Below are 16,496 nucleotides of genomic sequence, written 5' to 3' on the forward strand. Positions count from 1 at the left end.
AGTATCATTGGTCTACACGCAGTCCGGTGGGTGCAGCGACTGTTGTTTACACTGTTTACATACCTCTGCAGATTTGTTGCGCGTTGTACGTTGTTCTGTGCGACTAATATAGGGAACCAAAATAGGCCCCGTAAAAGAAATCATATATTCATGCCAGTCTCATTGTTTTCACATCCGAGGAATAAATTTAGCTCTTCCCTATATATCAAGTTAAATTAAACTGTGCAACTCCCATGCCTATTCGACGATATTTCAGGTACAGGACTGAGTTTCAAGGAAGTCAGTGTATATTATACTCCAGATTTAATGGTGTTTCTAATGTTTGCATGGCATCAGTTAGGTAGTGATGTGGTCAATTTTTATGTTTATTTTCAATTTTTATTGGTGTTTTTTTTAGTTGCTTGTGTTTTATCCAGTTTTTCCCGCAGTTCACAAACCAGACCTTTTTGTGAATATTTACTCACCCTAATTATTGCACTTACGTTCATCCTGTTTATATAAATTAACATTTTACAATAGTTATACTATAGTATATTTTCTATTTCAATTCTATAAGGTAACGTTGTCGCGTGTCAGTCAAACTTCCTCACGTTTGAAAGTGACATTTGAAAGCGAAGGAAGTGACAGTTTTATGGGTAAACTTTAATATTCTCATTTGCCAGTTATTATGACCATATGATACAATAAATCACCAAAAATGCTATCATGTGGAAGCAACTTGATATTGACATGACTGATGCCCAGTCTATACATGGATATCATTGCCACAAACACGTCATAAAATTTCCGCAAGAAGCTTCTCGTTTCAACAAAAAAACAAAGGACAAAGGGAATCTCCAGGTTAGTGTCATTAGCATACTATTTCTTGAAAGGTAATCCCGAGTTTCGGAGGGTTGGGGTGAGGGTGGGGGGAACGCGTCATTTATATACGATTGAAGAATAAAAATATAAGTATAAATGTTTAACACACGTTTTATTTAATATCATAGAGGGCCTCCTACATATAACAATGACACGTATATATTTATCTACAGCAAGTTATGAGTATTCAGGGAACGAGTCGTGCTGACAACCTATGCGATTCGACTGATGATCTAGATACGCTTGGAAGCGGTTACAAAAAATCTTGATTCGACAAAACAAAATGTTTAATCCTGGGTTGTTCCTTGAATTTCAATGTATTAGACTTGTACAGAGACAGAACTCAAAACCACATTGTACTGACATGTCCAACTTACAGAGCTGGTAATGCCAAAATATAGAGAGTATTCCTATAGTGACACATTTCACTGGCAAGTTGGTAGTGTAACCAAATGTAGCAGAACTCCTTATTCGAACTATATGATAAATCATGGTGTGCGTGCCTTTTCGCATGCTGCACTTGAACTACAGAACTCATTGCATTGCCACCGATATCAGCGAAAAAAAATCCATAAAATTGCAAACCTTCAACAGGAAACTGTAGACACTTCTGTACACCGAAGCAAACACTGGGGTTTAAGCCATTACGCGTTGTAGGGTTAAACCTTTGACTATGGATTTTGGTGCTGTATAAATTTGTTGATAAACGTATTAATTGATTGATTGCTTGATCGATTGACTAACTGATTCCCAGAAAAGTAGCGGACACTGTGTCTATGAAGTACATACTCTTGGTTTTTTAATAGGTCCATAAGATCTGATGCTTTTCGAAAAAACAGAATAAAAACTCTGCCATTCATGACAGAATGAAAGGTAGCTGACAAGCAAGAACAAAGTGGATGTTCCAAATATAATAAATTTCCTAAGAATTTTACCCCAGAGTTGTTTTCACGTCACTCCTTGGATTTTCAACGCCAAACCCGCATAAAGTAAATAAACAAATAAAAAAAATAGTTGGATTTTAAAAGCTCAAAATAAATAAAATAAAAGATAAACAATAAAATAAACAAAGTAATCGATTGATTGGCAGACAGAGAGATAATATATAAATAGACACTAAACAAACAAACAAGCAAATAGAAACAAAACTGACAGATATAGATAATAGATAAATAAACAAATAGATGAATAAATAAACAGATAAAGAACAAATAAATAAATGAAAGAACACCGTTAGGTCACCAAATCATTTTTGTAAGATACTTCGGGCAAGAAACGTATGAAATAATATTTTGGCCCCATATGTATATAGAACAATCATTTCAACTTATCCTGCGCTATTGTAGCATCGCAGTTGCTTCCCCTTTTTGCATATTTACTTTATCCATTTATTTTTGCCATTTCCTTGATTTTGTGGATTTTTACAGTTGCTGTAATGTGCTACTCTATTTTTAAACGGTTGGTCGTTTGTCATTCGTTATCTGTGAAGATATGGTGATTCTCAAAGGCCTGACCGGGAACAGTGACCGACCGACTAAAAGCGGTCTGTAAACTGACAATGAACCGGGAAGTGTTCATCCTCTTGACGGGGGCTGTGCGCTGGCATCATCCGCATGTGTCCATCTTGTTGTCTATCAAACCCCTTGATAAAAATATGATTTCTGTCTGCATGGAAAACAGAAATCAAAAGCGATGTAGCAATAATTGAAGCATCGAAGTACTGTGATAGCAATCGTGAAAGATTTTTTACTTGTAAATCAAGTTTTTGTAGAAAACAATTTTCTTGATCGTTGCTGAGCACAGCTCTATTATCACATGACTCCTCCGATGGTCACGCGGTATCTGCCGATATGATGACTCCAGCTGACACAAACAGCACCAGGAAGTGTTGTTTATTTCTCCAGGGTTATGTGGTAGCCCCTTAAGTGGATGATACTAGCTGTGACTTTTGTGAAGTTTACACGTGCACCATCGATGTCCCAATGAAATGCGTACACCGAGTTGAGAGACTGAACACCCTGTATTTCCGCCTGAGGTAAAAAAAAACTTGAAAATATACCAACAGTCAAGGATTATGAAGTTCTAAGCGAGATATCATTTATCTGTTGATTGATTCAATAAAGATAATACAAACAGAAATTGTCTTTGTATGAAAACATCAAAGCTCCAGTAAATGAAAAAAAAATTTCGTTGACAATTTTTCCTTTCTCTCTCAGAATTTGAGATCGGTATAGTTCAATGTCAAGTCATTTCTTTGCATTACGGTTTTAAGATTATCCTTCTACAGGTTTTATTCAAAATCCATACTGAGGGATAACGGTCATAGTGCTAGTTAATGTAATATAGGGCCATTCGTTTTGAGGGTAAATGTTAAAAATGCCGAGTCAGGATTTTCAGCCTATAATTTTCTTTTGCATGCAAACGGAGTTTCTATAAAAATAGATGGTGGTATTTCATTAGACTTGAATATCTTTGACAGTACTTCTTTCGATCTACTCACTAACCTTTTGCAAAAATGGAAGCCGTAGAAGCGGGTTTTCTAGAAATTCTGAGAGTGATCCGACGGAAACAGTCATTTTCGCTGGTCATTCTGTGCTTATGCTCGTACATTATTAATTGATAATTATTTTCACAATGTCCGTAATATTTGCAGCCTCTGATGTGTTGCTATAGTTTCATACGCGCGGCTGTATTTATTTACAAGACCAGCCTATGGTCATGTTTCATTTGTTGATACGATTCCCAGGACCTTACACTGACACAGAGCGGCCTGCAAATTAACGGTGAACCGGGAAGTGCTCATCCTCCCGGGGCTGTACGCTGGCATCATCCGTGTGCTTCCACCTTGTTGTATATCAACCCACGTTGATAAAAACAGAACTTCCAAAATCAACAAAGCTTAGACCTCATTAATTGTAGCAGTAACCTTTCCACAGTTTGTTTTTATTGATAAATTCAGTTTTCGCACGAAAAATTCTTGATTGTTGCTAGGTGGGGCTATATTTTTACATGACTTGCAAACGGTCACGCGGTATCTGCCCAGATTATGTTTCCAGGGGCCTCCCTGGTCAAGTACATTAACTACACACTGCACGACAACGAACCGGAAAGTCTATATTTTCCTCTTGAGTGCTATAGCGTAGGCTCTTTAAGAGTAATAGCTGGTGTGACTTTTGGCGGTATTTTCATCATTGCTGAGCTAGGGAAACAAGGATATGATCTACTTTATTAGTATTAGCCTTTCAAAGACAATAGATTATATACAATATGCAATGTCATTGTTGACAATGAAATTTTTGTCCGGACGAAAATTTCATTTGTCAACAAAAACATTTGGCATTGCATGCATAAGCTTTCAGGTTGTGTTTTCAAGCCGAATACTTCGTTTTTTGACTTGATCCTGAAACTGCAGTTCACAGACAGAACAAACTTTACTTGAAAATCCATCGAAAGTTACAGCTAATGGAGCTGTAAAGAATTGGTCATCCGGCTGTTGATTAAGCCAAGATAATGACACTCTTTAATATGTTTTTTTTTTAATTGTAATCTATAAGCTTTATGCCAAATCTCGCGCATATGACAATTATGGTAGAACTTTTTCTAGAGTCGTGAACACCGAAAATATCTCTGGTTTTCCACTCCCTTTTTATTTTTGCAATTCTGTAATTTTTGTAGCCTATGACGGTTGCTATAGTTTCATGTTTGCGGCTGCAATTTAGACGTACCTGGACGATGACACAGCATCTGCCGAGGTGATGACGATTCCATTGACCTCGCTGCTGACCTGTACGCGGAGACCACTTCAATGAACCGGGAAGTACTGTACTGCCTCTTCACTGCAATACGACCGTTTACGCTGGCATCGCGCCTTCAAGGCCATTGATAGCAAGTCGGTGATGCGAGCACAAATTCTGTTTGCATGAAAATAAAATAAACCGTGCTTAAAGCATATTTTGATTCAAGTTTTTTTGATATATGCTCTTGTTGTTCAATTCCTATAGCGTATGGAAATAGACAACTTTACCTTCTCATCACGGTCTGTGTATCTTAGTTGCATCGGCAGTACTGAAAACTATATGGATTTCTAGCCGGACAACAATTCAATTGTCAACAAGAATCATGCATCACGCACGTGTATGCACAGCGATTTCGATTTTCATTGAACACAAAAATATTTTGACTTGCAATGAGAGTCTTAGCAATCGACATTAAGGATAAAAATGGTGTTGTAATCCAATGATTAAGTGACTATGAACTTTATCGCTCTGTGACGTACACTGCCAGTGACGTTCATTACTTTGCCAAACTGGCAAAAATGGTCTACTAATACATCATTCTGAGCATCACGATGTCGCATGGCCAACAAATAATGTATTTTGCGGCTCTGTGACTGCCAATTTCAGCTAGGCATTGTTTATCGTACAGCCCCATCGTGTACAAGGATGTTCTTAAACGTTCAGTACCACCCTGGTGTCTGTTACAGCAGCATGGATTTCCTCAAAGAGATGTGGTAATGCTTCGATGTGATCACGTGAGGATGGTGTAATCACCGATGGAGTTTGGGTTGGGTACTATATATCACTCTTATATTGTCAATGAATTCAAGTAGGACAAAACACTGAATACAAATGATAAAAGAGCTGGGACAAATTCTGTAAGATTCACGAAAACACGATTTTGTGAAATATTCGCGAGCACATTCTCATTGATACGGGTCATGTTTTGCCGAGGAACTTCTTGCCACATCTCATTCTCGCATACCGTTTTGTGTGTGTGTGTGTGTGGGGGGATGAGGGGGCGCATTTGAAGCTCGTAGAGTAAATTATATGTCAAGTGTCTTATTTTGATGGAATCTAAAATTTAATTTTCCCCATTGATTTAACACAGTTATTGCAGCCATGAATTCATCATATCAATTTAGTAACGTCGGCTGAAAGTTTACCACTAAATGACAGGCAAAATATTATTTTATTGTGAAGAGAAGAGGACGAAACAATATTATCGTGCGTATGAACTATCTCTATCAGAGCTCCCAGTAATAGACACTTAAGACAAATATTTCAGTTTTTTCTTCCGTAATCACAAAGTCTTTCTTAACTCTTCCTACGAAATTTTTAAATATAATGCATTAAGATTGTCGATAAGGCCGATATAAGGGTCATGTGTCAAATACGTCGATATAATTGACTAACAAATTTCTCTCCGGACATAAATGTAATTGTCAACAACTACCTCGAAAGTCACACATATTTTTTACGAGCTGTGATGAACAAGTGAATGCAGATACAGGCCTCTGCATAGACCAAGTTATCTAAGATCACGTAGAACACACATAATTAAAATATTGTTCAAAAGTTCAATTACTGGAGATTGAATTCCGACCTTCTTCGACTGCTTGCTTCGGGAAATAGACACAGAAATTAAACATATTATGCAAAACAAAAATAACAAAATATATTTCCAAGTGTTTCCCAATATTCTTGTATTTCCTCCATCGAAAAAAAGACACCAACCCACCCATGGGTGTCATCGTTTTAAACGTTTGATGCGGCCATCAAAACTTTTGACGTAAATAATGCTATTGAGGGATACTCCCTTTGATTGAAAATATGCAATATCAGGGTGACAAATAACAAAGAATGTCATGATTTTCTTTAGTGGGAAAATGGTAGTATTATGTTCTGTACACTCGTGAACAAAACAACCAAAGCAAAGCAAGTGTTGCAATTTCCGGCTATTGAAAGAAAGTCATAATGATTTTGTTTCTCCGAGATGTCGATTCCGCTTTAGAAATAAATGACGACGCCGACGGAAATGATTTACCATTGGTCAAAAAGAATAATAAACCAAGACTTAAAGGTTATAGGACTCGGCTTCAAGCCATTGGGCTTCCTTTATCCCATTCAATTTAAATATAAATTACGTGAAGGCAAACGAAACCACTATAGTCCTTTGTCGCATAGAGAGTTTGGAGAAATTGAAGATATTCCTAGGTTTACGGCAGGTCGTAAGGTAATTCAAGATTATCACAGTTTACATGTCTAAATTATATTATTCATACGAAAGCTACTTACAGCTAAGATCATAGGGAGATGGATTAACTCCCCTTGATCTATATAGTTTATTTACTAGAAAGAGAAACAGTTTCATTTGCTTTGTCACTGTAACTTTTGCAAAAATATTCTGGCGTAAATTTGAAGAATGCTAGCAAAGAGTAACTTTAGAGTCAATCAATTCAAGCAACCAGGACATTCTTGGAAACTTTGAATAAAGCTGTATTTCCAAATGACTGTTACAGTAGCATAAGAAAACTGTTCCTTTTTAAATGTTGATAAGAAAAGAAACTCTTCCATTTTATTTATTTGCAATTGAAATTAAACAAAAAACACAAAATAGAAAGAAACAATACTTACAAAAAAATTACAGTTATGTGTACTTCCAATATAACACCGCTAGTATGCCCCCACCCCCGTAAATTGCTTGAGTCATAGATAAAGAGGAGCGACATAAATAATGATTGTCCATGTATGAAAACTCTGAGTGTACGTTCTCGATCAAAGTCACCATTTTCAAGGTATTTTTGTTCCTAAGGACTGAGCTGATACGTTTGTTGATTTGTGCTGTTAAAGTACAATGATTGATTTTTAAAGAAAGATATAAACTACATCGAACGTCATATCAAAAACTGAGTTACAATGTGACATAGTGAATTCTAACACGATTGGAATAATTTGGGATAATTGGATCTTCATTTTCAAATTTCTCAAAAGTGTTAGGTGCCCTTTAGTTGAATGTTGCAATATTACAAATTACTCATAAAAGTGTGTAACTTAAAAAGAAAAGCAGATAAGCTTACATTTGCAGATTAAACCAACATGACTTCACCATCCAATTATCCCAAATTAGTTCCAATCATGTTATTCAGTAGACACTCACAACGCACGGCACTCAGTCACCTAGCGCATCGGTTTTCCCTATGTTTTGTCTCAATACTGTAAAATGTCTAACTCAAACTTACTGGAATGCAAGCTGTTACAACGCTCTTCCAAAGAGTGTCTCAGATTTTTTATATCTTGCTTAGTTTTTATTTGAGCACAATTTTGAAGAAATCAACTAGGATTAGATTTACCGCTCTGGAAGTTTTTCTGGCGTAAAATGTGTTTAAGAAGGTTTAAAAACATTCTGAGACATACATTGGAAGATCCTTAAAACAGCTTGCACTCACACAAGTTTCGGCCACATATCTCAAAGCATTGAAACAAAACATGGGGAAAACCGATTTTAAAAAGGTTATGCAAGTTACCTGTCACATGATAGTTATGTAAATAATGGTGACACTATTGTAACCAAAATGTTCCCCTATATCTAGGCTTTCCGAAAATATATATTTAAACGGGGAATGTAAACGGTAAACGGGGGTTCTGAGCTTATTGACCACTAGAGAATTGTTAGCTTGAAAAGGTCAATTTCTTGTCTTGGAACCTTAAGCTTTCTACTGTGAAACGTTTATCACTGTAACTTCAAACACGCCAAAAATATGTATTTTACAAAATATTGGCCACAGCCAAAATGAAAACCGTATATAACAGTGAACACAGATAAATTTTCAAATTGACCGAGACAGTAAAACAACTTAAAGGTGACCACATATATTAAAACAACTTTCCAATAATGCCGTCAAGGTTTGTACAGATGAGCTTCACGTCAATCTTCCATAGAGGTACCTTTATCAAACAGATGTCGGTGTCACTACGTTTTTCTGCCGTTTTGCATGTTCTAAGAAAAAATAGAACAAAAACACAATGAGAGATGTTAATTAAGGCAAAAAAGAAAAACAAAACAAAAACAAAACAAAACAAACGGTTTTGCATCTCATCCTCGCGCGCGTCGATCTACACCAGCCACGCCAGCCTTTTTTATTGCACCTTTCGCTCGAACAAAATGAACTTGAAGTGGGCTACGCACATATAGTAAGTGTGATCAGAATTACCGATGCATGTACCAAACATTTACGTTTTTTAATTTTCATGTCAGTAGTTGGACCGTGTCAGCTTAAAAACAACCCAACACAAAAACCCACACAATTATAAGACAAAAAAACGCGTCACCTCATAAAGAGGCGCAGTGAAACAAATATATGATTTTTTGTCTTACCGTACCTTTTACAGTAATTTTTCTTGACAACTACGATGATTGGAAAAAGACTACTCCTTCGTTTTCAATTTGAACACAATTCCAGCAACACAGGGCTGATATTTTCGACAGAATAACATGACTGTATTATCAAATAAGGACATGGAATCGACCGTACCATGAAAGTAGAAACTTGGGTCGATTTTCAGTCACGTGAAAATGACCGCAAATGTGCAAACTTCCCACCACAAAAGTTTCATACATGTAAAGGTCATTTGAAAGGCAAGTGGCATATTAAACTTACTTACAGACAAATTTTAAAAGAGCGGTATGTACTAAAACCATCCTGTGTCGACAACATACATTATTACCCGCACTGTATAGATTCTTTTAATGCGAGACTTTGTACGAAAAATCATGAGGGCGCTTCCTAGCCTGCGCGAGTAGATCACTAGAATGACTACATTTCTTTCACTTACCACATGAATTAAGAAAGAATGACTTCACGGTTCCCGTACATGTTTCAGAAATCTCTGGAGAATTGATCGTGGTTATATCGATGACTTCATCGGAACTATCAGGCGAACAGGTGACGGTAAACTTCGGATCTCGGATAATTTTCTGGTCCTATGTGGCAAAAAGAAAACGTTCACATATTTCAAATAACGTCCACTATGCATATCGATTTAAGATTATGGTGTTTAAAGCATTTTACATGTCTACATTTTTCATCCCTTTAATCGTAGCTCTGAACTCTACATTAATGCAATACGGCTGTGAACAAAGTGTGGTGGCGAAAGGGTCAAACATAACTGATTACAAACCCTATCACCTTCTTAATACATCACAAAAATTCGTCCATTTATTTGCCATCATTTTCACCACAAACCTTCCAAGAAAATACATGCTGAGATGAACACGGTGGTTCAGTACAGGAAGTTAGTTGGTGACGACGGAAAATGGAAGCACCGCGTTCAAAGCTGGCACGATAGAGTAGAAAGCATTGAGAGACCAGTCTTTAGCGAGCTACAGTTTCGTGCCTGATGAACATTGCCGTTACCAGGAGTGAGCAACAGAAGACAGTTGTGCAGACGACTGGTACGAATTTTACGACACACAGATGACGGAGAGAAGGGATAATCAAGGGGTAGTGAAGGGAATAATCGGAGAATTAAACTTTTCCCGAATACTAACAAGGAATGAAACGAAACGAACTTAAAACATAGAGATAAAAAAGATACAGTTAAAGATACAGGCATAGACTGATAAATAGAGAGAGAAAGACAGGAACGATAGAAAAACATGGAAACTCAGAACAGCCCGACACGAGAGACTTGAAGACAAGCACTGTCACGCAATGGAGGGCGCATGCACAGAAAAAGGCCAGAAACGGGGCCAGAAAGAAAAGTGGACACTTCAATAACGCAGAATACTGAGTTGGAGAGTGGTAGAACACCATTGGCTAGATATTGAATAAAAAACGTTTACATCGTCTGTGCATCCAATCACAGAAGTTCTACCTTGTATAGTTTGGAAAAGGTTAGAGAATATTTACCTTGTAGTCGTTTAGAAAGTCAGACAAAGCATGAGGGTCGTATTTGATGAAAGTTCTGTTCAACTTCGATATGTAGCAGATACCTTTCTCTCCTGTAGAAACTTTGTATGCTGTATAACCCTACATCCGCGAGACAAAATTAATAAAATGTTGTTATAGAAATAAAATGTTGCTGAATGTCTTATAACAGCTAGTAGCACGCGTAACATATTTGATACTTATTGAAATTTGATTTTTCACTTCCCAAATTGGTGTAACTTATAACAATTTGATGAATTGGTAGGAAATATATAAGCTATGCTAATTATCCAACTGATAATCGTCAGGCATCATCGACTGACTACATTGAATTCTTCTGTGTCGTGTACTCACAAAATGAAGTTGGAATGTCGTTCTGTGCAAATTGTAATTCAAGAGTTTCTTGGTGTTGTATTATTTTCGACATCAATTATCTGAATCGTGTGCCGTTTCAAAGCACTTGAGGCTGATATAATAGAAAAAAATGTTTATTTATAGCACGACAGGATGTGCATTGTACGAGAATTCGTAAAATTTGTGGAAGTTGAACCACACGACGCTGAATGCTTTCATATTTGTACATACCGCGTTGAAGTCGTGGACGACTACCGCCTTCCCAACGATTGATTTACCGTTATGTTCCATTTGAATCGGCATTTCAAATCTCTCTGTATTCTCGGCAGGATCGGCAGACATCTTGGAATCGTACAAGCCGCCGTTGCCATAGAAAACCACAGTTCTCTATTAAATTTGAACAAAATCGAGGAACTTTTGGTGAATATGGTGGGTGTTCGATTGGATGTAGTTATTGAGCCTTTAGAAAATGTTTACTCAGAGTTGCTACACCGTATATGCCACACGATATTGATACTAGAAGAACGTTCGGACTTTGCCCCAAAGAGAACGGACGCTATTGAAAATTTCGAGACCGTTCTCGATCGAAGGTTTAGAAAGCCGATAAAAGAGAACTCTTGAGCGAAATATTTGGTTGGGTTCATAGAATCGAGGGATAACGTATGAGAAGTTGCTTGCATGGTCTTTAAACCCATTTGTTCTTAGTCTGTTGAGGCTACTTTGTCTACCCACTAAACCATATATGTTCAAATAATGCAAATATTGACACGTGTAAAACTATTGTCTGTATGACCATACGAAACTCAGTGCCTCAGTAATTCTCTATGGGTGCTCACACAGCCTGATGTCAAAGACAGAATATCGGGCACCACTCACTGTTGTTTTAACATCATACATCTAACATTTTGTCTTTTCCATTCCAGTCATGTTTGTCACACAAGTAGGCCTACAGTCATGCAGTACAAAATATGTCGAAATAAAGATGTGTGAGTACAGTTAAATATACGTCTTGTAGCTGCTAATAGATTCAAAGAACAATACGACGTACTTGAATTTCCTTGCTTGTATTATACGACACTATGGCTAACGTCATTGCAACGACGGCGATGACAAGAATGAGGCCGACCACTATCCACATACATGTCTTCCCGCCAGAATTCTTGTACACCTGTGGAAGCAAAGATATACATTGTAAGTTAACCTGTTTTTATTTCACTCTAACAAATAGCTGGATACTTGATAGTCAAGATATTCTTGCTGATATCATTGCGCAGTGAGTGAAGAGGCTGCTACCATTTACAGTAAATAACTTCGGACACAAAATTTCATGAATTTCAGCAGACAATCACGAACACTGCATTAATGATTACTGTCTTGCTAAAGATCTTTCCTTGATTCAGATCAGCCCACGATGGTGAATTTTCTCACGCGTAAAGAAAAGGGATTTTATAAGTTGTGAGATTTGACAAACAAGTTCCCATTGGCATATTTGCTTACTTAAGTGACAGCATTCGTAAAGAATGTAAAAAACTTTGAACAGTTTGTATTGAGAAGTAAATGAAAATAAGACACCCACATAAAATGTGAGACGCTTCTGCTGACATTGGCTCATAAAGGGTTTTTTGACAATATACCCTCAGAGACCAAATTGATCACCGAATTGATTTTGACAGAATTGATTTATCTTCTCGAACAAACCATGACATCATGAAATTTAAGAGCAAAAATGAATAACCCCCGAGCTGATATAAGTGGTTGGAAGTGAAACTTATGTCAAACTAACTTTCCTCATAAAACCTGCGATACCCAATGTACATGCAATAGAACCCTAATTTTTATCAGTTTTATTCGACGGGATGTCAACAAAATGCGTCTGCACTTTGTCGCGCGTCCAGTTGGTCATTTCGTCGCTCTTAACAACGCTGCCATTCGTTAAAATACCCACACAAGATGATTTTGAGATAGTTGCTAGAAATGAACATACATGAGTTGTAGGCTTAATATTTAAGTTGCATTGTTAATCATATCAACGGAAATAGCATTCCCGGTTAGAACGAGGCTAACAGTCTCTGCAATCTTTGAGTCCTATTAGAATCACCTAAGAATTTTGGAACAGATTCATATCGCCCTCACCGACACGTGAGATGTCAGGCTAAGCTAACGTTACTTACGTATACAAGTTTTTGCGTTGTACTGCCCGATAAGTTGTCAGGTTCGTGCAAGATAGGTAGACCTTCCTCGCCTTTGGTTGGGTACAGAGACATGGTTACAATTCAATATTAGATTGGTATCACCTACAGTGAATAAAAGAGCGATGACATCAATAATTGCCGATTCGTGCGAAAAATAGAAATAATGGAATTCTGGGTAGGATTATAAAATATTGCAATAACGAAACAAATAAGAAAGTAAAGCGAAACAAATGGTAAGGAAATACCTACTGAACGTCGCAAATCGTGAAATGTTAACTCTACTCTGCCCTTGTAAACCACGACGACGCGGTCCAAATCATCAACGCTGGTTACACATTAAAATGTGTATTTTACCAGGGAGCGTTTCCCCTTTTATATTCTCATTGAAGTGCAGCGTAGGCCGTCACGTGACGTAAAAGCTCTGTCATCACCAATCCGTCACATGGTTATATAAGAGTTTTAATAAAGTACATGGGTACTTCCTTATACTGCCAACCAACGTGATCGACCAATGAACATAAGACAATCATATTCAAGTTAGTAACTCACATTTAAATATGTAAATATTAAAAAACAAGGAAAGAGTTCACACCACAAAGAGATGGCTATGCGATTTCTTTCTCTCGTTATCAATGTTGTCTTCAATCCATTCTCTCCAATGATTGACCTTGCAGTATCATTTCCCGTTTTGATTGTAACAGAAGTTCATGCGTGCTTCAAACATTAGCGTCTTTTATAAAGTATATCTCCGAGTCTGTGAGACTCGGTGTGGATTCATACTATAGAAATGATCCCGGCCAAACACACATGACATGACCATTTAAAATCGTTAATGGTCAATCATACAATCACACACGAACATTAACAATTTGAGAAGTTGACTTGTATTCTAACAGTATGTTGAGAGGCATGGCGCTACATATCGTAAAGCTCTGAGTGAATTTGCCAGTTTTACCATAAAACTGTCCAAGTAACGCAGAAGAGAAATCCGTACAAGACTTTATGAAGGATCTTCGAATGCATCAATGAATAATTTGGAAGATGGGCATTAATGTTGACGCTTTGAGAGCAAGAACAGGTTCGTTCCAGCAACCGACAACGTGGCGGGGCGGACATTTTGATAATGATATTGTAACAACAGGTGGTCGAATCTACAGCGTCAACCAATTAGGTCTGTGGCTTCCTTTAACAATTTGTTCTCTCCATGTGCTTACATCAAACTTGATTTTGCTTCTAGCGACGTAGAATCAGATCCAGGACCAGCTACAGAAAAGGACTTAGCGAGAAACTTCGAAGTAGCAAGACAACGACATCTTCAACTCAGTCGTCTCCAGGAAATTCTCCTCAAAGTAGCCCTGTAACAGGGGCACATATAGAAATCAGCGTTGGAAACGATATATTCAACCAGCTTCAAGAAATGATGAAAGAAATAAGCAACAACCTTGAAGAGCTGGCAAAACTGTTTTTTTTTTACCTGATTGCGACGATCGAAGAGCAATACAGTACTTTAAATTGCGAATTGTAGATTCGGTGGTGAATAACTTTGGTCTGACTCTAATCTCCATGTGTTGCTCTTTAAGCTTACATTTTCTAAACGGAGTAATTGGTGATTAGGAAGGTGAGTTTACGTGAATAGCTGAGGCAGAAGTACTGTTGATAATTTATGTGTATAATCTGATTTGTATCGCCATATTTCACATTTTGAAATACCAACAATGGATGGCTCTGATCATTTCATGCATTTCTGACATGTATTTTTAATTATAACACATCAGATTGCCTTACTACATCTCTTGAAAATGTACGTATTTAAAGAGGTAGTTAAAAATAGAAAGAAGAAACACGGAATTTATATCGAGTATTTGTATCAATGCAATATTAGAAAGATCAGCTACATGAATTGCATATTTTGGTTGACTCTGATGTAAATGCTGTAGTGAAAAATTTGTCCGCTATCCTTGAAGAAGCGGGAAAAACTGCACATATGTTCATGCCATTCAATTCTAAAAATAAAATAGTGTTGTTCATCGTACATAGTCAACATGGTTTGATCAAGAATGCCAACAAAAAGACATATTAAATTCCAGTGATTGAACAGAATTAGAAAATCTCGAGATCCAGCAAACTATGATGAATATTTTAAAGTCAGAAACGAATTCACAAGAATTTGCAAAGACAAATCAGCATATTTCAACGATATGCAAAATAATTGACTGCAATCGGCAAATTCTTCGGGGGTTCAAGTACAAAGGAAAACCTGCAAACGTCATTGACATATATTCCTGGCGTACCCACTTTTCTTCTTTGTTGAATGTAAGCAAAGAAGAGACAAAAGAGCCAGCTGTATATGATGTAAATGATCAGTAAATATTTTCGTCAGATTTAGGTAAGGTTTTCATAGAAGATGACACTTTAAATGCCCAAATTCAGAAATCTTGGAAAACATTCAAAATTTGAAAAAGAATAAAAACTATCTTATTGGGGAATTTTTCAAATCAGCTTAAGATATACTGTTACCCATTCTAAAGAAGCTTTTCAGTAGAATTTATGATACTGGCTTTTTCCCTTTAGGCTGGGGAAAGGGAATTATCTTGCCATTTTGTAAGCAGGGAGATACGGGAAATCCAGAAAATTATAGAGGTATTACATTGCTTAGTGTTTTCAGCAAAACTTTTACGGGTATTTCATTAAATCGGAGACTTTATCGTTTGGCAATACAATCCCATGGAGGAGAAGTTGGTTATCATAAGAAATATAGTATGATGGATGATATATTTGTGTTACATGCTTTCATACAGAAACGTTTGTCCAGGAGGAAATTGCCTTTTTATTCTCTATTTGTTGATTTTCAAAATGCGTTTGATTGTGTGGAGCACAAGAAATTATTTGAAAAACAGTCAATGTCTGGAGTACTAGTTTGTGGGAGTCAGGCAACAAGGATGCAGCCTCAGCAAACTACTCTTTGTTTTATTTATTAGTGAACTACAATCGTGTGTAATGAATGCAGGTTTTACAGTTATACAGGGATGCAAATACATGTAGATGATTTGTCTGACATTTTTTCACTTATATTTGCTGACGACATTATCTTGTTTTCTGTGGTAAACGGTTTACAAAATCTCATAAATGCATTTCATAACTATTGAGAGAAATTGAAACTAAAAGTGAACATAGAAAAACACCCAAAATGTTGTTTTTTAAAGGTGGAAAACAGGCCAGAGAAGAGAGATGGTATTTTAATGGAAAACGGATCTCTACCGTAAGTTTCTATATCTTGGTTTGTTATTGTCTTGTAAGGGCAATTGGGGCAAGGCAGTAAATACCCTGGTCAATCAAACGAGTAAAAATCAAACCGTACAACAAAAGTTTTACTATAAAATGAA

At 36.9% G+C, this 16,496-nt stretch overlaps 1 protein-coding gene across 1 annotated transcript; it reads right to left on the reverse strand.

Annotated features, from left to right (window-relative positions):
• Nucleotides 1-5,708: 5,708 nt before the first annotated feature.
• Nucleotides 5,709-13,460, reverse strand: LOC139118536 (uncharacterized). The gene is made up of 7 exons (XM_070681884.1): nucleotides 13,363-13,460; nucleotides 13,093-13,215; nucleotides 11,970-12,089; nucleotides 11,153-11,308; nucleotides 10,550-10,669; nucleotides 9,474-9,621; nucleotides 5,709-8,637 (listed from the first exon to the last, which is right to left on the reverse strand). The coding sequence occupies exons 2-7, from the start codon at nucleotides 13,183-13,185 to the stop codon at nucleotides 8,591-8,593; spliced, it is 684 nt and encodes a 227-aa protein (XP_070537985.1). The 5' UTR covers nucleotides 13,186-13,215; nucleotides 13,363-13,460; the 3' UTR covers nucleotides 5,709-8,590.
• Nucleotides 13,461-16,496: the final 3,036 nt, after the last annotated feature.

Source organism: Ptychodera flava, chromosome 19 (assembly GCF_041260155.1).
Source record: "Ptychodera flava strain L36383 chromosome 19, AS_Pfla_20210202, whole genome shotgun sequence".
Taxonomy (NCBI): Eukaryota; Metazoa; Hemichordata; class Enteropneusta; family Ptychoderidae; genus Ptychodera; species Ptychodera flava.

What these genes read in the sequence shown, in the direction of transcription:
- LOC139118536 (XM_070681884.1), bottom strand. Translation starts at nt 13,185, where the DNA reads ATGTCTCTGTACCCAACCAAAGGCGAGGAAGGTCTACCTATCTTGCAC. An exon ending in CAACGCAAAAACTTGTATAC is followed by an intron (nt 12,090 to 13,092) that starts GTAAGTAACGTT and finishes TTGCTTCCACAG; the next exon opens with GTGTACAAGAATTCTGGCGG. An exon ending in ACTTTCTAAACGACTACAAG is followed by an intron (nt 9,622 to 10,549) that starts GTAAATATTCTC and finishes TTTGCCACATAG; the next exon opens with GACCAGAAAATTATCCGAGA.